Source organism: Pelodiscus sinensis, chromosome 6 (genome assembly GCF_052426305.1).
Source record: "Pelodiscus sinensis isolate ZL-2025 chromosome 6, ASM5242630v1, whole genome shotgun sequence".
Taxonomy (NCBI): Eukaryota; Metazoa; Chordata; order Testudines; family Trionychidae; genus Pelodiscus; species Pelodiscus sinensis.
This window is the reverse complement of record NC_143057.1, coordinates 36,143,237-36,169,487: the sequence shown is the minus strand read 5'-3', so window position 1 is coordinate 36,169,487 and position 26,251 is coordinate 36,143,237. Positions and strand designations below refer to the sequence as shown.

At 39.4% G+C, this 26,251-nt stretch overlaps 1 protein-coding gene across 1 annotated transcript in view; it reads right to left on the bottom strand.

Annotated features, from left to right (window-relative positions):
* The window catches only part of RORB (RAR related orphan receptor B), a 203,606-nt gene extending 179,397 nt beyond the window's left edge, over positions 1 to 24,209 (bottom strand). Inside the window, exon 1 of the mRNA XM_006137819.5 lies at positions 23,315 to 24,209. Coding sequence (XP_006137881.1) covers positions 23,315 to 23,321 — 7 coding nt within the window. The 5' untranslated portion in view covers positions 23,322 to 24,209. The remainder of the gene's footprint in view (positions 1 to 23,314) is intronic.
* Positions 24,210 to 26,251: the final 2,042 nt, after the last annotated feature.

Below are 26,251 nucleotides of genomic sequence, written 5' to 3'. Positions count from 1 at the left end.
AACTGATTATGTAATTGGACCTTTAATTGTACTCTGTTGCAGAGACAAATTACATAATTCTATCAGTTTATATAAATCTAGCTGCCTAGCAACAATAACAACAATTTCAGCTAAGCAATATGATACAAACTAGTGAGAACTGTTATGGGCATGGTTTTCTGGATGCAGCATATTTATTTTTTAGTCACTGTGTGCTTTTTAGAGGAGAGGAAAGAGAAAGGAATCCAGTCAGAATTAGATGGTGAATAAGAAATAAATATCCAGTCGTATCACTTTTTAAAAAGGCATATTGTCTGAATTCAGTTTCCCATCTGTTGTTGGCATCATATTTTTATTTACAAAATACTAGTTGAAAGAAATAAAAAATTTAAACACTATACAGTGATGCAACTGGGCCAGCCAAAAGCCACCACTAAGATCTAAGACAAAATAAATGTATAGGCAATTCAACTTGCTTCTGACCAACTAGGATTGTTTTCATACCCGTCTGCCCAGAACACATGAAGCATTTCATATGTAATTTCTGATATGAAAATGGCATCTGAACAAGATTTCATAGCAATTAAGTTGACTCTTTCCCCCTAAAAGTTCTCCTCTTCCCCAAACACAATAGCTTCAAATTGTGTATTTAGATTAGTGATGCACAGGATCATATGGGAGCACAATTAATAGGGAAAGCAGGGGCCTTGAATCAGGATGAAAAGAACAAACTCAGTTGAATAGGATTCATGTGGATTACATGAAAATGCCTGCAAGGTCCACCTGCAGGAATTAGCAATGGACTAACTATTGCTTGTTCACTTGCATGTTTGAGTTCTATAAGAATTGGTTATTTGTAGTGTGTGATTGGTTACCTAATTCACATAGTATTTTTTCAGCCCCTTAATGAGATGAAAAACTTGTAAATACACAAGGAGAAAATTTAAATAAAAAAAAATCAAGAAGGCACAAACTTTTCATGCAAACATTCATGAATTTGCAAGATTTTTTGTCATTAAACCTTGTCATTTTTTGAATGAATGACAAACAGAAGTGGTCATAAATATTTCTGTAGTGAATTTCATTCAAAAATGTTTGAGAATATGTTGCAATGTTTACAGAGCTGGGTCCAGGAATAATTTTAACAATAAGCTTCAGAATTAAAAAGTTTCCAGTGGCAACATTCAATATATTTTAGATGGGTTACTGTTTATGATGTTAAAGCAACAAAATGAAGTCACACAACAAACCTCCTCACCTCCCTTGATTTTAGAAGAGTGAAACTCAAGGTGCCTCACTGAAACTTAGCCCTCTTCTAGCAGAAAGTCCAAGTCAGCATTCTCTAAGAGAATTTCTTTGAAAGGATTTATAGAAGCAATCCACAAATATCAATATTCCCTGTGCAAACTCATATCTTTGTTCTGTTCTCTCATGCTCAGTCTCACTCTGTGTCTTTTTGAATTTCCTATAAAAGCTAAATTAGGTCTCAGGGGCATTGCACCACTAAATAAGGATTTCTTCTAGTCCATTGTGATGGAAGTAAATGTACTCAGGAGGGAGATATTCTTGAAGGAGAGGCTAAAGTGACTCCCTCCCCCAATTCTCTCATCTTTAACACAGAAAGCTTTGCTCCCTGCACAGAAAATCTCTCTCTCTAACACACACACACACACACTCTCTCTCTCTCTCTCTTACAGAACTTGAGCTTACTGAACCAGAATAAATGCCTTTTTGGCATAACTTTCCAAGCAGCTCCAATGTTCACATGATTCCTTCTGAAATTTCTCAGTTAGTATTTATTATATTTGGAATACAAAGACCCACCCTTTTTAATATCAAGCCTGCTCTGCTAACAAGATGAATCCAGAGCACAACTTTCAGCCTATAACTTTAAAAAAAAAAAAAAAAAAAAAAAGTAAACATAGCTGTCTCTGTGGCTTCCAGTCTCTTCTAGGTAATAAAGAAGTTATAAAGTTTAGTCAACATTTAACTCCTTCACAACAGGATTTGACATTACAGATTTGATCATAAAATATATATTACATTGTGAGAGACTGATGTTTCCCATTTCCATTGAAATAAAAATGGACTCCCTACCTAGTTATAAAAAGCAAGACTGAAACATTTTAATTATTCTAAAATATAAAACACAACGTGCCATCTTCCTCTAACACAAATGTGTTTCCTTCTCCCAATATTTCAGACACTGTCCTGACTAGCCACAGGGCAGCTGTACAGTACTTGAACTTTAAACTGAAAATTACAGGTTTTCAGAGGGACTAATAAAGTTAACCTTTGTTCAAATATTAAGAAGATTATATTCCATATAGAAAAATTGAATTCTTATTTCATTACTGCATGGCCCCTTTAGGGAAAAAATAGAACTATGTTTCAGGGAAGCCCATTTTAATTCAAGCTCCTACACATACAGAAATATAAAAGGCAGGATCTGTTCCTCCTTTGAAAGTTCTTAATACATTAAGCTAGATATGTGGATGGGAATATTTCTAGGTGGAAAATTATTAGTAATTGAAAATATTGTTAGACCCATCCATTAGAATAGCTGTATAACAAAAAGTGCTGTATGTGTGTTAGATTATAAAACATATCATACAGAAGATTTTCCTTTGAATGCAACAAAAAAGATATATTGGGAACTTCTAAATAATCTTTGTTCTCCTTAGCTATTTTATTGTCTCATTCACTATCTTCAACTACGGGTATGGGTCTTTCAATTTTCATCATATTCAAGTATTATGTTAAAAACCTTGAGGTGTTGTTTTAAAAGCATAGTTAAATAAATGTCGTATATAAGCAAGAAAGACTAAGTTTGCATGGATTTTATTTCTGTATTTGCTTATTTATTACTCTAGTTAACATTACTTCTTAAAATATATGCTGCTCCATTAGCAAGCCCCCTTTTCCACAAAACTAGACAACTAATGAACATAGAGACTAAACTGCAAGTTGAACTTCAGGTCAGTAGTGATTTAATGTTATAAAAATGTGATAGCTATTTGGTGGCCTGTGCAAAGTAAGTTGGTGGTCTCAATCCAGTTTTCAATGGACTTTGTTTTTTAAAAAAAGAGCACACACTACAGTTAGCACTAATTGGCACCCCTGTTGGCAGTCTCAGCTGTAAGGCCAAGGATTTAATGGACATGGAAAAGGGGTCTCTCCAGGTCAGGGTTGAATCACAATAGTGTAACGGCATGGGAGAAGCTTGCACTGTCGCTGCCTGTACAGTTTTCTGCATCTGTTCTGCAGCTAAATAAGGGCCCAATACTTTCAACACGTGTGTGTGTGATTAACTTTACTCATGTAACCACTCAAATACACAAGGCATCGTCAGGATTACATCTTAAGACATTTCAGTCTCCATGAGTCAGGCCAATATGGCGATTTTCAGCACTAAATATTTAACATTCTGAAGAGATAGGATCACAGTCTCTGCCTTACAAAAATTCTTTGTTCTAATGCTTATTTGACTTCTAAAATGTGGCAAGTTCCTGTCGCTGCAGGCAGGGTCCACTTTAGACACTAGAATGTCACAAAAATATTTATTTGTTTTTCAATAGCATGTAAGTGTGGTCAATGTGTTCAGCCTGGAAAAGCTATTACTCTACACTATATAATTTGGAAACCAAGGCCAATATATTATTCAAGGGAAAGAAGAGAGGAATTCAATTAAAGAACAAAAACACATACCTCATTACAATATGTAAATCTTTACAGTTTCATCTAAATGTATTGCTGGTAAAGGGTGCCAGATTGACAACCTTGGGAAAAAAAGTATCTTTTATACCTATTGGGTATGGATAGCCTGGCAAGTAAAGGCTCCTTCATTGTGTTGCTTTGCCAATGAGCCTCATAACTGACTTGGAAGGACCACATCAAAGGCTGAAAGGACAATTTATTCTCAATGCCCATTCAATACTTGGCCTCTCTTAAGAAAGCCACCAAGAATAACAATTATAGTGGTGCTTTTTCTGATGTGAACACCTTGAAAAAGACAGAACTGGAGCAAGTCTATTCACTATAGGCCTCTAAGCAGCCAGGAGATGGTAACAATTAATAGTCACTACCAATCAGGGTTGGATTTGAACTGGTAACCTAAAAGATACACAGCATCTAACTTTTAAATAAATGGTTAAAAAAAAGTTCCAGAAATGACTATTTATTTCCAAAGTTAACAATCTACAAAAAATAAACACACAAAAGATGTACTTGATCTTTCAAATGGAACTTGAAAATTGCATTCCAGATTAAATGGTTTCAACAAAAGCTATAAAAGATCGTAAATATAAGCATGTTGGGGCCAAACTATATAGTCAGATAGCTATCTGCATTTCCTGTTATAGAGGTTTTTTCATCAAAATGTGACAGAAGAATGTGTCCCTTCATTTTTAAATTAAAATAAACACATTAAGGGTGTGTCTAGACTACATGCCTCCTTCGATGGAGGCATGTAGATTAGCCAGATCGGAAGAGGGAAATGAAGCCGCGATTAAAATAATCGCGGCTTCATTTAAATTTAAATGGCTGCCCCGATCTGCCGATCAGCTGTTTGTCGGCAGATCGGGGCAGTCTGGACGCGATGCGCCGACAAAGAAGCCTTTCTTCATCGGCACAGGTAAGCCTCGTGAAACCAGGTTTACCTGTGCCGATGAAGAAAGGCTTCTTTGTCGGCGCATCGCGTCCAGACTGCCCCATCTGCCGACAAACAGCTGATCGGCAGATCGGGGCAGCCATTTAAATTTAAATGAAGCCGCGATTATTTTAATCGCGGCTTCATTTCCCTCTTCCGATCTGGCTAATCTACATGCCTCCGTCGAAGGAGGCATGTAGTCTAGACACACCCTAGGAGAGTTATATTGTGCATCAAATATGCCAGACGCATTCTTTTGAAATGTGAGAAAAATATCATGCAGCAGCTTCTAAAAAAAAAAAAAAAAGAACCTTGACTACTTAGTTAAATCATGGTGTGTCTACACAGCAGGGCTTAACTCAGAATAAGCTACATAAATTGAGCTACATCAATTGTGTATCTTATTTCAAAATAGCTTATTTCAAAATAGAGAGCATCTACAAAGTACTAATTTCAAAACAGAGCACTCTTCCTCCAACTTCCCTTACTCCTCGTACAATGTGGGTTACAGGAGTCGGAGTAAGAAATCCTCCAGCTTGACAGTGTTTTGACACTATTTCGAAATAACTGCCTGCTGTGTAGACATGGACCGAGTTATTTCAGAATACAGCTAGTTATTTTGAAATAATGTTGTAGTGTAGATGTACCCTCATAGATTGTATGAAAAATTAGAAGCACATGGGCAGTCATCAGAATCTCTCAAACTAATCTTTAAAAGCTTCTGCTCCTCAAAATCCAAAATTCAGACAATTTATGTTATTCTTTACAATAAAAGTCCATTACTTGAGCTTTATCTGCAGTAAACTAATTATCAACAAACATGATTTGTGAGGAAATGAAAATTGGAGACATATTTTATTTTTTTATTCTTATAAAATTATTAAAACCTGTCTTTGTTCAAGTTTCTTGTGCAAAGTTTGCAATAAAACATGGTAACACTGAAGGGTTAACAGTGGGTCAAATCCCAATCCATTTTTATAAGCAGTAATGGCATGGATGCTTTACTACCATATTGGTTGCCTGATTTTGAGGAGGGATGAGTCAGGTGGCAGATGATTCTCCTGTGCTTGATACCCACAAAGCTACAAGGGGGTGGGGGAAGGAAGGAGTTCATGTAAATAAAATTCCATGCTCCCAGAGTGGTTCTTTGCAGATTTCCTCTGTCCTTCACTATGGAGATTATGTTAGTCATTTGGCTCCATAATAACCTGCTTGAAACTGCCACATGGAGAGGAAAGGTGATCAAGACTGATCTCTTCATTTTACATGTAAACACTAAACATTTAAGAGGAAACTGAAGGGTCATAGGCAAACCCACTGACTGGTAGAGGGCGAAGGGGAGAAATTACCCTTGCCACTGCTGCAGTAGTGGTAACCAGGAACCCACCAGAGCCCTTTAAATCACCCAAAAAGGTAGCAGTTATGGAGCTACCCCTGGTAGAGGATAAAGCCTGGCTCTACTACTTCCACCTACACCCTGCTGTCTTGGCTGGAGCCACAAGCCACTCCCCCTCCCTCAGAGAAGCCTCCAGTATCTTCCCCTAGCCAAAGGACTCCTGGGCCAGCTGCAGTTGTACCTCTCCTCCCTTCCCCAGACCCAACCTGCTCTGGGGAAAAATGTCTCTTCAAAGGTGCCCTATGTAGTTTTCAGTGTATCTGAGTAGCAAATACTATTGGGTTGGATCTGAGGAAGGGAGGGGTGGTACTGCTGCCACAGGTATGGGGCTTCTCTGGGCAGCAGGGCCAACAGCCTTGCTGAGCCCCTGGACAAGATGGTAGGCCCTGCTCTATGCCCCGGGAAGAAACAAGGTCTTGGGTGGAAGGGGCAGGTTAGGGCTAGGCAGCGCTCAGCAAGTCTGTAGAGTGACACACCTTCCCCATGTGGTGCTCCAGCAGTGAATTATAGGGTCTGAGGGTATGTGCTGTTTAGGAAAGACAGAAATAAGGGTAAATGTGGCATTGTATATCAAAGATGAGGTAGATTGTAAAGAAATAAAAAGTGATGGAATGGAGAAGACCGTTTGGGCAAAAATCATATTGGGGAAGAAAACTATCAGATCCTCCCCTGGGATAGTGCTTGGGGTGTGTAATAGACCACCAGGATCCAATTTGGATATGGATAGAAACCTCTTTAATGTTTTTAATGAAGTAAATACTCATGGAAACTGTGTAATCATGGAAGATTTCAACTTTCCTGATATAGACTGGAGAACAAGTGCTAGTAATAGTAATAGGGCTCAGATTTTCCTAGATGTGATAGCTGATGAATTCCTTCATCAAGTAGTTGCTGAACCAACAAGGGGGGATGATATTTTAGATTTGGTTTTGGTGAGTAGCGAGGACCTCATAGATGAAATGGTTATAGGAGATAACCTTGGCTCGAGTGATCATGAGCTAATTCAGTTTAAATTAAATGGAAGGATAAACAAAAATAAATCGGAGACTAGGGTTTTTGATTTCAAAAGGGCTAACTTTAGTAAATTTAGGACATTGTTAGGGAAGTTGATTGGACTAAAGAAATTATGGATCTTAAAGGGGAGGAGGCCTGGAATTATTTTAAGTTAAAGTTGCAGAAGCTGTCAGAAGCCTGTATCCCTAGAAAAGGGAAAATAATTATAGGCAGGTGTGTTAGACCAAGCTGGATAAGCAAGCATCTCAGAGAGGTTATTAAGAAAAAGCAGAAAGCATATAAGGAGTGGAAAATGGGAGGGATCAGTAAAGAAAGCTACCTTATTGAGGTTATAGCATGTAGGGATAAAGTGAGAAAGGCTAAAAGTCAGGTAGAGTTGGACCTTCCTAAGGGAATTAAAACCAATAGTAAAAGGTTTTATAGCCATATAAATAGGAAAAAAACAAAAAAAGAAGAAGTAGGACCGCTAATTACTAAGGATGGAGAGGAGGTTAAGGATAATATAGGAATGGCCCAATATTTGAACAAATACTTTGCTTCGGTCTTTAATGAGGCTAATGAAGAGCTTAGGGATAATGGCAACATAACAAATGGGAATAAGGATAAGGAGGTAGATATTACCATATCCGAGGTAAAAGCCAAACTTGAACAGCTTAATGGGAGTAAATTGGGGGGCCCAGATAATCTTCATCCAAGAATATTAAAGGAACTGGCACATGAACTTGCAAGTCCATTAGCAAAATTTTTTAATGAATCTCTAAACTCAGGGGTTGTACCATTTGACTGGAGAATTGCTAATATAGTTCCGATTTTTAAGAAAGGGAAAAAAAGCGACCCGGGTAACTATAGGCCTGTTAGTTTGACATCTGTAGTATGTAAGATCCTGGAAAAAATTTTGAAGGAGAAAGTAGTTAGTGACATTGAGGCTAATGGCAATTGGGACAAATTACAACATGGTTTTACAAAAGGTAGATCATGCCAAACCAATCTGATCTCCTTTTTTGAGAAAGTAACAGATTTTTTTTAGATAAAGGAAATGCAGTGGATCTAATCTACCTCGATTTCAGTAAGGCATTTGATACAGTACCACATGGGGAATTATTGGTTAAATTGGAAAAGATAGGGATTAATATGAAAGTTGAGAGGTGGATAAGCAACTGGTTAAAGGGGAGACTACAGCGGGTCATACTGAAAGGTGAACTGTCAGGTTGGAGGAAGGTTACTAGCGGAGTTCCTCAGGGATCAGTTTTGGGGCTAATTTTATTTAATCTTTTTATTGCTGATCTTGGCACCAAAAGTGGAAGTGTCCTAATAAAATTTGTGGATGACACAAAGTTGGGAGCTATTGCCAATTCAGAAAAGGATCGGGATATCATACAGGAAGATCTGGATGATGTTGTCAATTGGAGTGATAGCAATAGGATGAAATTTAATAGTGAGAAGTTTAAGGTTATACATTTAGGGATTAATAACAAGAATTTTAGTTATAAGCTGGGGACACATCAGTTGGAAGTAACGGAGGAGGAGAAGGAAGTCGGAGTCCTGGTTGATTATAGAATGACTATGCGCCGCCATTGTGACGTGGCCGTGAAAAAGGCTAATACGATCTTGGGATGTATTAGGCGAGGTATTTCCAGCAGGGATAAGGAGGTGTTAGTGCCATTATACAAGGCATTGGTGAGACCCCATTTGGAATACTGTGTGCAGTTCTGGTCTCCCATGTTTAAGAAGGATGAATTCAAACTGGAACAGGTACAAAGAAGGGCCACTAGGATGATCCGAGGAATGGAAAACATGTCTTATGAAAGGAGACTCAAGGAGCTTGGCTTGTTTACTTTAACCAAAAGAAGGCTGAGGGGGGACATGATTGCACTTTTTAAATATATTAGAGGGATAAATACCAGGGAGGGAGAGGAATTATTTAAGTTTAATACCAATGTGGACACAAGAACAAATGGATATAAGATGGCTAGTAGGAAATTTAGACTTGAGATTAGACGAAGGTTTCTAACCATTAGAGGAGTGAAGTTCTGGAACGGCCTTCCAAGGGAAGTAGTGGGGGCAAAAGATCTATCTGGTTTCAAGATTAAACTAGATGGGTTTATGAAGGGGATGGTTTGATGAGATAACATGATCTTGGTAACTAATTGACCGTTCATTATCAGTGGGAAATAGGTCAATGGAGGGATGTTAGGAGTTACTATAGAGAACTTTCTGGGTGTCTGGCTGATGAGTCTTGCCCATATGCTCAGGGTTTAGCTGATCGCCATATTTGGGGTCGGGAAGGAATTTTCCTCCAGGGTAGATTGGCAGAGGCCCTGGAGGTTTTTCGCCTTCCTCTGTAGCATGGGGTACAGATCACAGCTAGAGGATTCTCTGTATCTTGGGGTCGCCAAAGTATTTGAAGGCTTCAATATCTGAGATATAGGTGAGAGGTTTATTCTAGGAGGGGTGGGTGAGATTTTGTGGCCTGCACTGTGCAGGGGGTCAGACTAGATGATCATAATGGTCCCTTCTGACCTTAAAGTCTATGAGTCTATGAGACACCACCACTGCAGCAGTAGCAGTGGCTGCAGCTGGGAACTCTGGGCCCTTTTGTATTGTCAGGCCCTTGGAAAGTTGCCTCTTGTGCCTTCTCCCCTCCCATTCCATTGGCAGAACTGCGGGAGATAGGTCTGTGACCAGCGGAGGAGCCACTAATCGAAGAGGGTGTTGCTTAGAGTTTCTATGGGTGGAGGGATTGTGATTCTTCCTGAAGAAGAGGAGCAGGGGACCATTGATTGTTCTGCCCTGGGGCCCAAAATTGATGTCAGGGAGCCTGGTCATAGCGATATCGTGTCTTTGTTTTCCCATACCCTTGTGAGAATGGAGGAAGGGAACTGTACCAAAGAGCATTATCCCTTTTTCACATTGCCAATCCATTTTACAGGTAATAAGTGGGCCCATCCCCCTCAGGAATATATCCATTCACTCTCTTCAGGAACCTGTCTACTATGCAATCAAGTACTGTACAGTATGTTATCCCATAGGACTCAACGCTAGACTCTTTCTGGGAAATGGGAGAAGTTGGCGTTAGCAGCCAAAGAACATTGGTGTAAAGGAATTTACCTCTCAAATACCATTTCAGTCTCAATGTAGCTGGAGATGCACTGGGGCCTGGATTTAACTAATTATTAACATTGATACAGCTGTACTCACACAATAAAGACAATCACTTTTCAAACACAGTGGGTCCAAAATAATATAATAATCTGGTAAGAGTAACAGAACTAATCAAAATGCTTCTACAAGTGTGGCTCTATGATGTAAGAACAAATACCGCATTTTGTAACCAATGTCCACACTTTTACTAATCAAATTGGTTGTGGGGTTTCTTTCATATGGGAAGTAAAATCTACATTGGCAAGATTTTGCACAAATAGTCTTTAAAGCAAGAGTTTTTGCGTTTGAGTATTTATGCAAGAGAGCGTCTACACTGGCATGTGCTTTTGCGCAAGAGATGTGCTTTTGCGCAAAAGCATCCGTGCCAGTATAGACGCTCTCTTGCGCAAGAAAGCTTCGATGGCCATTTTAACCATCGGGCTTTCTTGCACAAGAAATTCATGTTGCCTGTCTACTCTGGCATCTTGAGCAAGAACACTTGCGCAAGAGGGCTTATTCCTGAGTGAGAGCGTCATAGTTATTGCGCAAGAAGCACTGATTTCTTACATTAGAACGTGTAGACAGGCAGCGTAGACAGGCAGCAAGTTTTTGCACAAAAGCACATAATTTTGCACAAAATCTTGCCAATGTAGACATAGCCTCAGAGCAAACCTATACAAAATATGGTTTGATGTGACAATACACATCACGGTAAATATAAATATGGTGTATCAATTTCCAACAGTCCAAGTACGCAGACCACAACATAAATATACTGGAATGAATAAAAATGTACTGGGTAGCTAATGTCAGTGTGTGGCTGAATATCAAATGCCTGGAAATTTTATTCCACCAAATCCCAAAGCAACACCAAATGCTGGAGAGTAATATAACTAACAGATTAATGCCGTGTGTTCATTCTTTATTCCATTTATTTCATTCTTCTCCTTTTGTTTTTCTGACAGAGTGCCAGAACTCCTACAGACATCAATGGGAAATGAGAGCATGCTGAATCTTGCAATACTGGGCCACTTTTATTTCTGTCCATTCTCTCTCTCTCTCATGAATTTTTCCTTTGGTCTTCACCACTTTTCTTTCTTGATGGCAACCAGAGACGGCCCAAGCTATGGGTTGACAGGGCTACTGCCCGGGGCGCCCCATTGTAGGGGGCGCCACGCGGGTCTGCTGGGCCGGGCTGGGCGGGGGCAGCACCATGCATGCTCCACACGCTCGAGGCGGTGCCACACATGCGCCGGGTGCCCGGGGCCCGGGGCGCACGAATGGCTCGGGCCGGCCCTGATGGCACCTCTTTCTCCTCCCCTCAATTTTCTCCTTTCTGTCTCCAAATTTTCCCCTTTCTCTCTTCTCCCTTTTTGTCTGCTTACATCTTTTCAGAACACCCCAGCCCTCACACCCATATTTTTGTTTCCCTTTTTCCCTGCATTCTGCAGCAGTCTAGAATTACATGTTTCAAAGCATCTTCTTCTGAGTTGTGCCCTGAAAGATATTTTGAAACATATAATACTTTGTGGGCTATAGCTACTATTTGGCTTAGAGCAGGTATTAAAAAATGTTCCTTTCAAAGACAAATATTGGCTTTTTGGCCCACACTTAGCTGAATACCTACTTAACAATAAATTTTATTAAAGACAGACTGCACAGAGCCAGGGGTGGGGTGGGAGTGTAGAACCCTAGGGCCTAGAGAAACATATCAAAAACGGTTTTCCTGGAAAACTTTCATGTGATGAGAAGCCTGCAAAATGTCCCTTAGAAATAAGTAGGAAATTACATTTTTAGTTGCAAAATAAGACTCTGAGAGCGGGGTTTTGAAGAGCACTCGCCATTTGCCACTGAAGTGGAGCAAAACTGGGTGCAAAGTCAAGCGAACACTTGAATGCTTTTTAAAATATCGCCGTTACTATCTTGATAGCAGACCTATAACTGTAAAAAAAACCTTTTACAATTGAAGCTACTTCTAGTAAATGACAATAAGGAACTGATTTTATAGGTAAATCCAAATGGCTCAGAAATATGTAACATTTTATTTGAATATTTGTTAATTATATAGAACCTGATTTGTTGGTAAGGCTGCTTGACATAATAGTTTATCCTTTAGGTCCCATCTATTTTTTCTGGAAGGATGAATTCATCCTAAACTGCACCAAAACTTATAAGCAAGAAAAATTTGATTTACATAGTAAATATTTTTTTCTGTTTAGTAACCATTTAGCATACTTATTTTTTTTCAGCATATGAAGACTTGTGCACTATTTTGGATGAGGAGACTTTCAGGTAATTGAATATAATAAACCAAGATGGTTTTAAAAGTTTTGAGAGTCAGAAGGTTAAGTGCAAAATTTCATACTTTTGCAATTTTCTTTAAGCTACACTGTGCCATTGATTTTCAAGTAAAGCTCTGTTGTATTAATTTAGAAGGAATATATAGGCCAAAGGCATCACTGTAACTTAATCACTAATGAACATTAAACAGCATTAAATAAGGTTTGGGGGTTGTTATACAGAGACTTCAGCCTGCTTCATATTAAGGCAAATGCATTATTAAAAATCTAACTTTTTATTAAAGATAAAGGAAAAACAGTTAAAGCATTAAATACGACTTTCATTTGAATAAAATTACTTGTTCTCTTTCCTTTCGAAGGGAGGAGCTTTTAGAAGAAAAAACCCACAAACCAACAATGTTTGACAGTTTTAGATGGTATTAAGGATGGTGATAACTGTCTTTTGAGGGTTAGTGAGATGAGCTAGTGTCACTGCTGTTACTGTTAAAGTCCAATCTCTTTTCAGTTCAGGTGGTGTTTTGGATTTAGCAGACGCTGTTAGGGGTCATGATACTATCTAGGTCTTTCTCTTTGGCCTGGTCTAGTAAGGATATCTCTCAGTATCAGGATGATAAAGGCCCAGGGTCCCAAGACAGGTTAGAGGTGGCAGCCATGAGAGTGAAGCTTGCTTCAGTAGCTGTTTTTCTTAAAGCGTCATGAAGCAGTGGTGGGCAGAACAGCCCATCTCTGAATTATTTTGTTTACACTTTAGACTCTCTGACACACTAATTGGGTTTACTGATTTTTGGTTTTACACTTCTTTTGTTCATTAAGCATAACTTTAACATTGTTTTGGAGTCATACTAGTAGGATTTGTTTAGTCTAATTTAGTCTTTTTTGTACTTTTAAAAATTAACATTAGCTGTCATGCTATTTTATAAGATTTTATAAATATTTACATCCTTTTAACAGATGATCTTACAATTATGTAAATTTATGAGCCCAATTGTTACAAAAGCTCTCCACTGATCTCAATTGATATTTCTGCTTAAAAACTGATTGTGTAAAATAGTTTATTTGTATTACCTCATTGGGGAATGTTTTGTTTGCTTTGTTATTTTGACTTTCTCTATTTTGAAGTAAGTAGATATATATAGCGTGTGTGAATTTTTATAGGCAAAGTAGAATTAATCATGATGGGAAAAGTCTGTATTGCTGTTAAATGATGACAATAGGTGATGGTAGTTAAACATTTTTTTAAGCGCACCCAGGTAAAGTAATGATTGTTACCTTATATAAGTTGTATTTGATTATCAGGAAGACTTGCTCCAAAGACAGGTTCTCTTTTCTTTACAAAAATATGCCCCAGAAAGGCACTGTTATCTAATGTTTTTCTCTAGTGCAATCATTTCCTTGTGCTACCCCTGTTTCTCAGTGCTATCACATTGACTCATTTGTGCTTCCTCTGCATTGGGGGTTAAGATATGAAAATCTGGCCTTTCCCCCAGACTCATACCTAAAATTTGCTGTCATATAGACTTCAAATTCATATACAAATGGATATTCTAGTAGATAATTATATTGTAAAAAAAAAACAAGCTGTTGTCAGTAAGACTTTTTGTAGTAACCAGAAATAAGTACAACTATTTTATTTCTCTCCCAGACAGCTATCAATGAAAGGAAACACCACATGTATCCTTTTAACTATATCTATATTATACAGTGAGGACCTGCTTTGCAAGGTTTCATTTTCCCAGCGTCTTGTGACAACAAAATCAGCACTAAATAGCTCAGAAGTGATCTAGTAAACAAACACTGTAAGTGCTGCATGAAGTTTTCTAAACAACAGTTATACTTCTCCAACAGTTTCTTAAATTAAAAATATCCAGCTAGCAGTTTATCTTCATTTAATAAAACCAGGCACATTTTCATAAAATGAAAGACCAAGAGACATAGCTCTCTTATTATAACTGCTTAGCTAAAATACTTGTTATCCTTAAAACATACTGACACAGTTACTGTGCATAAAATATATGCAGTCATCTCTTTCCTAAGTGAGTCTGTTAAAAAGTGAGTTGTTTTTTTCATGCTCATCCTCTGGTGATACCAGTTAAGGGCCTAGTCTTAATCCCTTTGAATAAACTGGAGATTTTCATTTATTGCAATGGAAGCTGGGTTGGGTCCCACTTTTTTTACATCTTCCACTCTCAAAATGAGAAAAGCCCAAGATCAACCTATTCCAAAATATATGCTACCCTCACGACAGCTCATTATTTTGACAGTATACCGAACTGTAATTTAATGACTTCTTTTGATCTTTTTTTTCTGCCACACCCTCCAAACAAAAATCAGAAATCATCTTACTCATAAGACTAAGGAAACTCTTAGAACACAAAGACACCTTAGATGGGCAATGAATTAAATTTAGTGAGAACTCGTGACATGTATGCAAATATTAGTCTAAAGAAGATAGCTCAATTTTGGCTCCTGTGAGCTGAGATTTTAGACAACAGAATCTCAAAGAGAACAGTTTCTAGACAAGCAAGTTTAGGAAGCCTTCTAGCTGGTCATGAATAATCAAAAGGAAGCTGTAAGCTATGGTGAAATCTCTTCGGACACTTTTAACATTCATCCAGGATATGACTAAAACATTCATCTTGCACCATATATTAATCTATACAAAACTATAATGCTTTTTATACTCACTTGCACTTTTGTAGCTTCCTATACTGTTTTCTAGCTATAATATTATGTTCAAAAAAGTGTTGGTATTAGGAGTGATTAATTTGGCCACACTCAATCCATACACAGTCAAATGTGGTGATCAGATAAATGCACTTAGAGAAAATAATAATAGTAAAAAGATTTAAACACACTAACTTTTTATTTTTGAACATACTGGAGAGCTATGTACTATTTTAGAATGGCACATTTGAAATTTTAACATTAGCTTTTCTGGGAAAAATGGTGCTTTTGACAGATTTTACTGTCTGGAAAGCTACCAAATTGTATTTCATTTTCAAAGAGTACTGTACAGATTGAGGGTTGAAGGTGATTTTGCTTAAAACCTCAATGCAACAAGCTTTGTTATCACAACACGCTTCTTATAACTTTGATTCTCTCTAAATCTTTATAGTCTTTCACATTTCTTACAATTACAGAATGCTGGGTTTCACATGGGCTCACAGTACACAGCCTCAAATGCAGCTTCTTTCCTCAGTTGAGTGGTCCCTTGAATCCAACAGAGTTACTCAAAAAAGCAAAGTCCAAGATAACAAGATTTGGCCCAAACAGTATAAAACAGTCGTCGTCTCAGTATCAAAATGAGTTCATCTAACAAATAACCACAATTGCTCGATGATCATTCTTGACTGAGTACACTGTTGGAAATGCTGTGATACGGAGCTAACTAATGATTTTTTAAAAGTTATTTAGATTTTTGATAGTACATGAAATTCACTGATGTCCATTCTTAAAAGTTGTTAGATAAATCATGCTTGCCAATTTATCAAAATAATTCACATAGTAAACACATTTATGTCAAGCTGAATTAGCCCATATACTTGTGTTGGAGGCAAAGAAACAGCTGTCATTCTGTTTGCATAAGTTTTCAGCAATATGTTTCTGCCAAATAAAGCACAGTATGTGCGTTTCTGCTCTATTAAAAAAAATGGGCCTCAATGAAAAGGAAGGAAAAAACACACAGAGCCTATCTCTGTTCATTTTACTCCCGGATATCAGTTAAATGGGACTACTTGAGTGGGTAAAAATTCAATGAGTGAGGTTCTGCAGGAATTGAGTATTATATTTGATACATAATACTATTTGTAAAACTTCTGTTCAAGTTAGTGAGAGTTTTCCATACGTTTATGAGAATAATATTAGAAATAAAACAGTAATATGATAATCTCCAAAATACTACAGACTGACTTCTGCTACTGTAACTTACACTGTATGAAATCTAAGTAACTCCATTAACTTGAATAGGACTGAACACAGTAGGTAGCGTAACAAAATAGGGACTTATTCTGATGTATATTAAAACATACAGAATAAAAATGAGTTGTATAGTTCATATATAAAAACCATTATGGAAATCCCCAACTAGACTGAGTTCTTAAAGCTCTTACAATAATTCTTCGGAGAAATTATTTTAAATATAAATTAAGTAAGTCAAAACATTAATTTAGTTTAAAAACACATAATATTAGTTACATTAATATTAATCCTGCAGTAATTGATGTTTAGGTCAACAACTTAAACATAGAAAAACATTGTATATATAATGCTTATTATTCTCTCATTCTACTTATGTTTCATTTAACATTTTTACAGTGTTTTCTTTTATTCACTTTTCACATTACCTTTGGAGCTCATATACTACTCTACTGTCAGTTATTTATATAACTATTATTATATTTAGCATGATTTACCATAAATGCCGTTATAACACCTGTGGTTTCCCTCATTAAGAGCTCAATGTATAGGGTCATGGGTTGAAAGGGCAACATATGGGCTACGAAAGGGCTAGTTAACATAACCTATTATATTGGTGCACTGGTAAAGCTCATTACTATTCATCTGATGATTAGTTCAATCAATATTTATTCCTGTGTACTTCCTTTGTCTTTTACTACAAAGGAGACATCCTTCAATTTCATAGTACAAGCCTTGTCTTCTGTGAAATCATTGTTTCATTTGAGACAGCAAAAGACTGGTTTATTGGACAGCCTGGGATTCTCTCTCTTGATTTTGTTTTTCAGCATTAGGTAACTAGCACACATGTTATGACAAATTGTAGTTACTGTGACAATGATATCAAAAATATATTTCATCCATACATTTCCTAATAAGCACATGTCCATGTCATTTACTGTTGGATTCCCATGTCAACCCTCAAGACTTTCTGCTTAGCATGTGAATTATGTTTTACACTAGGAATTCTTATTTCTAACTCCTGTGAAGAGATTGTTTTCCCTTTTACATATTTTTTCTTTCCTGTCCTCCAAGCTTAGTGATATATTTTACTATCAAACATAAGGCTTCAAAACACTGCATTGAGTGGTGCTTCTGGACATCCAGTATAATAAAAGTTACAGGATCATGAGCTACATTTGCTAACTAAGAAGTTCAGGTGTCATATTATGATTATGATATTTACTTTTCAATGTATTTATTTTATTGTGGTAGGCACTTTCCAAAACAAAGAAGAATAAATTATCACTGTCTTATGCACCATATTTCAAAATCATATATAGTCCATCATTTATTTAATATATTTAAAACGTATGAGATTGTTAATCACTGAAAAAATATTCATCAAAAGAGTGTTCACAAAAGAAAGTTAGGAAATACAAGTCTTTATTTACTAATTGGAATGTACAAACATTTCAGAAATTAATCATGACAAATCTGATTCTATATTAAATTTGAAATACAGCACTTCCTGAGTGCTTTACTGTCTAACATTATTGTTATTGCAAAGAAACATACATACGTGACATCATGTGGAATTATTAAATGCTTTAGACATCAAAATAACTTCAATTTTCAAACTTGATTTCTTCTTATGATAATTTAACTAGAGGGATGTCATTACCTATTAACATTTGCATTGTTATGAAAAAAGAAGAGTAATATTTTGCAGCTTAGTATAGTCATATCATATCTAAATATTTACTGAAAATTATCAAAACTTTTTTCAGTAAAGTCAAATTCTATTCTAGCTAAGGCCTAATGCTGTTGTATGTGATACTTCCTCAGGCAAGTGGCACTATTGAAGGCAAGGAGTGTTACTTAGACTAATAGTTCTGACTCATCTGAGAAAGAGTTGAAGGGCTAAGCATATTGTTGGGGTCTGATCTTACTCATTAAAATCAATAGAGGTTGGCACGATCTTTGATACTTACATAAGTAATACATTACTACATTTATATAGGTATTCATGTTAGGATGGCATTTTGTCATTCTTTCAAAAATTAATTTTAGTCATATTCCAGAGACACAGGATTTGAGGTAAATAAAGAAAATATAGTCTTTGTCATAATGCATTTATAAAATTACTTGCATCTGTCTATTACATTTAAGGAAACTGCATGCTTCTCAGTTTTCTGGACACTTTTAACATGCTAATTAATAAACTCCATTAATAACATTGTAGATTGGATTTGTTTAATTCACACCTTCCTAATTACTTATGACTATTTCAGTGAAACTGTGAAAATAGAATAACTGTGTAAAGTAATGTAGTATTTCACAACCCAGTCCTGAAATTAATAAAAAAGTAACTCATGCAACAAAATCTGGAAAAGTAACTAAATACTAGAATCTCAAGAGTTTTATTTTAAATATACTAGATTTGTTTGCTGAGGTACCAATGGAGAGTTTAAATATTACTTAACAAATACTGTGCTTTGCCACACTGTATAAATTTAATTTTTATTAAATGACTAATTGTGATCATAATCTCAGTGTTTATAAATAACAGAAGTAAAGTTAGCTGTGACTTAACATTGCTTTATCCGGCAGATGGGTCTCTATACTGAGTCTCAGTTGCTATATCATATAAATAATCAAGCTATTAAATTATATAAGTATAAGACCAAAATTCACTATTTATAATTTGCTTACATTATACATTAAATTTAAAATCTGCAGGAAACAAACCAAGTGTCTTTGTTGGGTTTTTTATCCAAACACTTCTTTGCTTTTATAATAATGCACATAAAGCCTCTTTTAGTAAGAAAATATATAATAAGAGCCTTTTTATCTCTCAGCTATATATCAGCCTTAATTCTATATATTATACATTCTTATAAAGGTAACATTACCATTCACCATTTTTCTCTTGAGAGTTTTCAGGGTCCCCCCTCCTTCCCTTATAAATGCCAAAACTATGTATTCTATATTGACTGAGATTTATGTTAAAATAGAGATATGGACTAAACATGACAACTACAGGATCTAAAGCACAAGGCAGTTTACAATTCAGTTACTCTCCCATAATATTGTTCAGTTATAAATCAGCATTATGTCCTTTTGAGATTACTTAGTAAACTAAAATTCCAAGCACAGAAAATTATTTCTTCCGGTATCAGACTGTCAATGTCTGTATCATAGTTTCATAAATGCGTCAGTGTGACTTTAACATAGACGTACTTTTAAGTATTTGGGCAGTCTTCCAGACCATAATTCTGTTAAAAAAATTGAGGTGCTGTTTCAAATTAATGCGGCAAGTTTGGGGCATTCAGGGAAAAGGTTTAGTCTGGGGAATTTTAGAAAAGCATGCATGCATCGCAGACTTAATACTCTCTAAAGGGAATGCTGGAGGACCGCAAATCGCCAGGGAAAGTTTGTAGATTTCACCTTATAGACGGTGCGCTCTGTTCTAAAAAACTAAGAGTGAACCAAAATACATTAATGCTATACAAAAGAATGTCCTTCAGGAGAAGCTGCAAACGCATGCTTTACCGTCCTGCACTACTACTTTAATTTGTTAAAGGCAATAATCTATCGATTAAATAAACATTAAGAAAACTGAACATGGAATGGAACTGATATTAACAACTCACCCATTGAGTTAAACGAATACCTTACATGCACACTAGATTGCATTTCTTTTCGTCGTAACGTATGTTCGACTGAAAACACTCTTTAGGTAATCTTCATTCGCATAACAATAGAGATTGAGGGGACGGGTTTGGTGCTCTAGCATCGTATGTTAAAGTTCCTATTTACAAGTATTGAATAACATGTATGTAACACACTCGCACTAGGACTCTATCTTATTCCCTTTAGAGGGAGGAGGATTGGCTATCCTGCTGCTGACCAGTGGGAAATTCTGCTAGAGACACTGCAAAGTTTGCAGACACGTCTGCACCACCTCTCCGTTCCCACAAACCACTCACTCACTTGGATACTTTTCAAATTAGGGATCCCAGATCTCCTGGAAAAAGTACAAAGGACAGGGGTTGTGCACTCCTTTGTTCTAGCAAATCAAATCGTCATCCTTTAGACAATGACAGAGTTTTGTTTAGACACAAGGTGGACATGGCAAGGTCTTTTGGTGGACTAACTTCTGCTAATGGAAGTGCTCTCCTTATAGCTGGGAAGTTGAAAACTTTCCACTAGCAGAAATTAGTCCAATAAAAAGGTATTACCTCGCCTACCTCTTCTCTCTCAAGTCCTGGGAACAGCAACTGATTTTGTTTGTACGTTATTTACCAAACAGCAAGTGGAAGAAACACTGGAGGCAACTATCTCATTAGTGTTGCAACTTCCAAAGGACCCTGATGAGCTGCTCTTCAGTTACCACAACAGAGGAAGCGGGTGGAGGGGAGAGGAGATTGTTTTCCCAGACTGTTTACTAATATACAGAGCCAGTCACGAGCGTATCCCCCCTCCTTCTGCTGCATCCTTCATCAAAACAAAACCTCCCGGCTCCCCACTCCATAAGGAACGATGCTAGATTCCGAACCTGAAGTACACAGTGCAAATGATCGTCTTGGTTGACACAGCAGAAACACATTTTAAAGGACGAAAAGTTAAAAAAGACGTGGAATAAGAGATTTTCCTAACTGGAGGTTTTTTTGTGGTTTTTTTGCATAAATTCTTGCCAATTTGTGTAATCATCTAGCACTTTGTTTTCCCCGGTGCAAATGACAAGGTTACTTCGCTGAGGGCAGTACGATCTGACGACGCTCCTAGCAGACAGGTCAAAAGTTTCTCCAAATCCAGCATAGCACATTTGGAAGAATTAATGTCAAAGCTTCGCTGGGGCACGAGGGCGTCTCTCTCTCTCTCTCTCTCTCTCTCTCTGTTCCCACTCATCAGATTTCAGGGCTGATTAGATGAACCCAGGCCCTCGAGACATTTGCACACACCGGTTAGAAGCGAGGCACTCCTCCCCCCTCTGCACATGTAAGCTCGCTCTTGCTGGGCCGGGATCCGAAGGGCTCTGGATGGGGATGCGCCGCCTGAGCCAGGGGCTGCTAGAGGCGAGGGCGAGGTGGGGCGAGTCAGGGAGAGCGGAGCTTTCCCTGAGTCATCTGCCAGGTGCTGGGGTCCTGGCCTGGGCCGGAGAGAAGTGGGTCAGTGGAGCAGCGCATGCTAAAGCCAGATGCCGCTAGGGAAACACACCCAACGCCTCACACCCACTTCGCCCGCCCGCCACGCCAATCAGAGCGCGCAGCCCGGCGCCAGACGCGCGCAGCCCCCCTCCGAGCGCCTCCAAGCCGCGCAAGAAGAGCAGCTGCTCCCTGGAGTCCCCCTGCCTGCAGGATCAGTGCGCCCAGAGCCCAGCGCTGCTGCACGCAAGCTGCCAGCCGCCTTCCCTTACGAGCAGCCCTTCCCCCGCTTCCGAGGCCGCGCCGGGGCCCCAGGGATCACCGGCCACCTCTCTCCCTAAACAGAGCATCTTCTCCCGGCCGGTAGGGGCAGAGGCGGCCACAGCGCCTCCTACTGGTCCCCGCTGAGCAGGGCCACTCCCAGCCTGGCTGTGATGCGCAGGGGGACGCTGCTTCCTGAGTGTTAGCTCCAGGGAAAGCCCGCCTGCCCCCCATCCCCTAGGAACCGGTAGGGTCTGTCTGAGAGTCACTCCTCCCCGAAAGCAGCAAGCTGGGCGGAGGGGTGGGGGTGGGGGTGAGGGATAGCACATTATGGGGGGGGGGGTTTGTACATTATGAAGCATTATTCCTAGAGTCTCTGGTTATTTGTGAAGGGCTTGCCAGGCGGGAGAAGAGTCGGGAAGGGGGTGGGGGGACCCTTTGCTTTGAGACTGGTCCAAGCCTCCATTAAAATGCAAGGAGCTACTCTCCCATGGAAGAATGAGTCAGCTTAAAGTTCAGGGGAAGGAGGGAGACGCAGGGAAGGGGCTTCTTGGCTCCTAGCACTGGCGAGCTGAGACCTAGACAGCCCTGGAATAAAGCCCCCAATGGAGAGCCAAGCAGGTGCTTCCAGACAGCCCAGCCCTTCAACGTCAGCCTCAGGGAGCCGGTGACCGGGGCCTCCCTCTCCAGCCCTCCCTTAGGAAGAAAATCAGTCGATCCAAAGGGACCGCAGTTGACACTGAGCAGGGCTGGCGGGCGGGGGTGGGAGGTTGTAATAAAACAAAGCGGGCAGCAGGGGAAGTTCCAACCACAAGTTAAGAAGCCTCTGCCCCCTCCTGCCAGCCGGGATCCTTCCCCTAAGCGGCAGAGCAACACGCCAGGAAAGAAAACCTCCCTTCTTGCGCACCCCTCCGCCCTCCCAAAATCAACCCGAGCCAAAATTCCCACCCCAAACCACCTGCCTCATACTCGTGTGCGCTCGCCCTGAGAGTGAACCTGCACCACTGCCCAACGCACGCGAAAATCAGACATTTCTAGCCATTTCCCAACAGCTCTCGGGGGACTGTTTCCTCATCTCTACCTATTAATGGAAGCCTGGACGTGCGAAGGAGGCTTAACTCTTCTGAGTCCTAACTCCCAGTTAAAACCGCCCCTATCACCAAGTGCTAACCGCATTCTCTCTTTGAATTAGACTCTTGCTAGTCATTATGTGCAAGTACTTATAGCAGATGACCAGCGCCGAGTGAGCTATACTAACGTCTCTGAACTGTTTGTTTACTTTGGGCTTGGTTTAGTTCCCCCTCCCGTACCAACCTAAGTAAGCTGCACCACCTGCATAATAACAAAGTAAAGAAAAATTAAAATCACAAACAATAAATTGGACACTCTTGAAAAACTTTATACAACAGAAGCAGCAAACTTCCCGCCGCAAAAGGAACATAAGGAAAACCTTGTCTCTGTTAAATCAACCCCCCCCCCCAAAAAAAAAAACCACTTCCCACCTCCTTGTTTCCCGTAATTCGTCCCTTACCTCGCATGGTGTTGGCGATTCCCTGCTCAGCGCAGTCATGAAGCTAACAGCTTGGACCTGGTATCACAAAAATCCCCTCTCAGCAAGAATAAAGGCTGCAACCGAAGTAGATCTGTTCTGCTGGGAAAATCATTCCTCCAAGGTTGTTATTTTTAAAGTAGTGTGTGTGTGTGTGTGCGTGTGTGTAAACCGAATGTCTGTCTGACTTGTCCGGATTGTGCGTGTTTCTTTTTCCGCGCCACCCCCCCCCTCTGTATTTGCTCGGAAATACCACCAGCAGCTCCAAAAGATTTCTTTTCTGATTACTTGGACAGAGGAGGAGCAGGAGCAATGGTTGTTGTTGGTTTGTTAGTTACAAGAGGGGGGATGGGGGGCGAAGGGAGTTTCTATTTAAAAAAAAAGGAACAGAAAAAAAAAGAAAGAAAGGAGGGCTGTGTGCACGGCAGAGCATGTGCGTTTTCACATGACATCTGTGCCTGTTAGCAGATCCCCAATGTGAATTTTCACTGCTCGGTTACAGGGACGCGCAGAGAGAGATTGAGAGAGAAAGCTGCAAAGAGGCTTATAGCAGAGAGCTGGCTGCACCGGCTACCCCGAAGCTCCTCCTGCTGTCAGCACCGCCGCCAATCACAAACCTCCCGAGTTAGGAGTCCGGCTGGGACCACTGAGGGGGAGACCCAGCCGGAGAGCTAGACAGAGGGACGCACTGACAGCCAAAGCCACAGAGAGGGCAGAGGGGGTCGGCGGGAAGAGGAAAACAGACGCACGAAAAAGAGCACCACGGCCGGTTTGCTGCTTCTTCAATGCCTGTCACAGAAGCACAGCTCCTAAGTTATGGACTCCCACGTTTGCTAATGCAGCAACTATAACTGTGTGGTTTTGAATCCTCACCAGAGTCACCCTGTCCCGTCTCAATCCAGCACAACCTCGCTCAGGAGGACCGGGCTGTTTGTAAACATCGCCTCCCCCCCAGACACTGACAGATTCAAGAAGCAACAGAGAGCAGTCTGGAAAGACTGTGTTAATCGTTTTCTGAACTTTCACTACTTGTGGGAGCTGGTCTGTTTCGATGCCTACTACTCTTTTATCATTCTGGTTTCAATCTCAGGAAAAAGAAAAGATGATACAAAGTGAGCTGCCTGGGGTGTGCTGGAGCTTGAGAAGAGAGAAGACAGAAATGCAAAGCCCACCATGTGATTTTTTATGGGGCCTGATGGAGAGGGAGGCAAAGGAATCTTCCTCAGAGATGTATTTTATGTGGGAATGAGACTATAGAATTCCTGATTTCTCTCTGAGAAGAGTACAAAAGTTTTGTAGACAGAAGGTCTAGGGTGTTGATGGTGATAGGTTTGTTTTACAAGGATAGGGATAGTTGGGGATTATGTAGCGATGAGTGTATATATAATAAATGCCTTCTGATACAGCCAGATTCTCCATCCTTTCTGATTTCAACAGAAGCATTACCTGAGACACAAATGACTGCTGGATTTGGCCCATTTAATTTGTATAATGTCTTTAGGAAAACCCTGCCATCTGTGATGTGAAGATTTCAATCCCAATCACCCTTTTTTAAAGGGGAATTCCTGCAATTGCCCCATTCACAGGAATAAGTTCCTCAATGGAGAAGGCCATTACTTATACTGACAGGTCACATCTACACTGCAAGGCAAAAGTTGAATTAAGATATGCAACTTCAGTTACATCAATTGTGTAGCTGAAGTCGAAATAATGTAATTCGGCTTTTGGTTCTGTCTACAGAGCAGGAATTCAAAGGGAAAACACGGTCCTTTTGACTTCCCTTACTCCTCATGAGTAAGAAGTTTTCCATTTTGACATTATTTCAAAATAACAGCTTGCTGTGTAGACATGTACTGGTATTTTGAAATAATGTCAGTTATTCCGAAATAACACTCCTGTGTTGATGTACCTAGAGAGTGTTCAAGCCTGAGGTATAGCTGCGTGCAAGTTTTGTCTTCAGCTCCCTTCTCCAAGGCAGGTGGTAAATTCTCAGTTTTACTTTAAATCAAGGTTGAATGTTTTCTAGGAGTTATACTCTAACCACACACTCTTAGGCTTGATGGATTCACTTACTAGCTAGGGAAGAATAAATTCTTTGTGGCAGCAGAAATGCGGTGGCCTGAATTGTGCAAGAGGGTGGACTAGCTGATCAGTGATCTCTTCTATCTTAAGATCAATGTAGACTAAATGGGAAGAGGCAATTCCACATTTGGGGAAACATGTTACAGATGGCACACAGGTGACAGCTTTCTTTAAGAAATCATTAAAAATAGGCACACATGAATTATGAACCTGCTTGTTGTTTGGGGAATGTTGCCTAAGAGGTTATGGTAAGGCATCTGTGTCCCTATCTAAACACTTCAGGATCTGAACCTTGTTTTACGTTTTTTAAAGAAACTACACTAACTTAACTGAAAATGGAGATAACCTTTCCATACTATTTTCCTTAGATTAGTTGATGGGCTTGGTGCTATTCCCCATGAGCTTTCAGTGATACATCTGCAGTCCTCAGCAGGGATTTATGGTGACGTCTTGAGTCTCAGTCCTATAAACTCTATGTATGAAATGCTTAACTTTACTAGTACAGGTAGTTCCGTTGATCTCAGTAGAATTACAAACAAAAATGAAGTTAACTATATACTTGTTAGCAGGTGTCTTGACTCCTTCTTTAGTAAAGATTTGGAATATAGTGTTGTATCTTTGCCTGACCCAAACAGTCTCACGTAGGACTCCAAGGGTGTGTCTAGACTACATGGCTCCATCGACGGAGCCATGTAGATGAGTTTACTAGACATAGGAAAATGTCTTCATTTACATCAAAATGGCCACCGCGCTGTGCTGATCAGCTGTTTGGCGGTACAGCGCGGTAGTTTGGATGCTCTGCAGTTGACAAGGGAAGCCCCTTGTCAACCGCTCCGT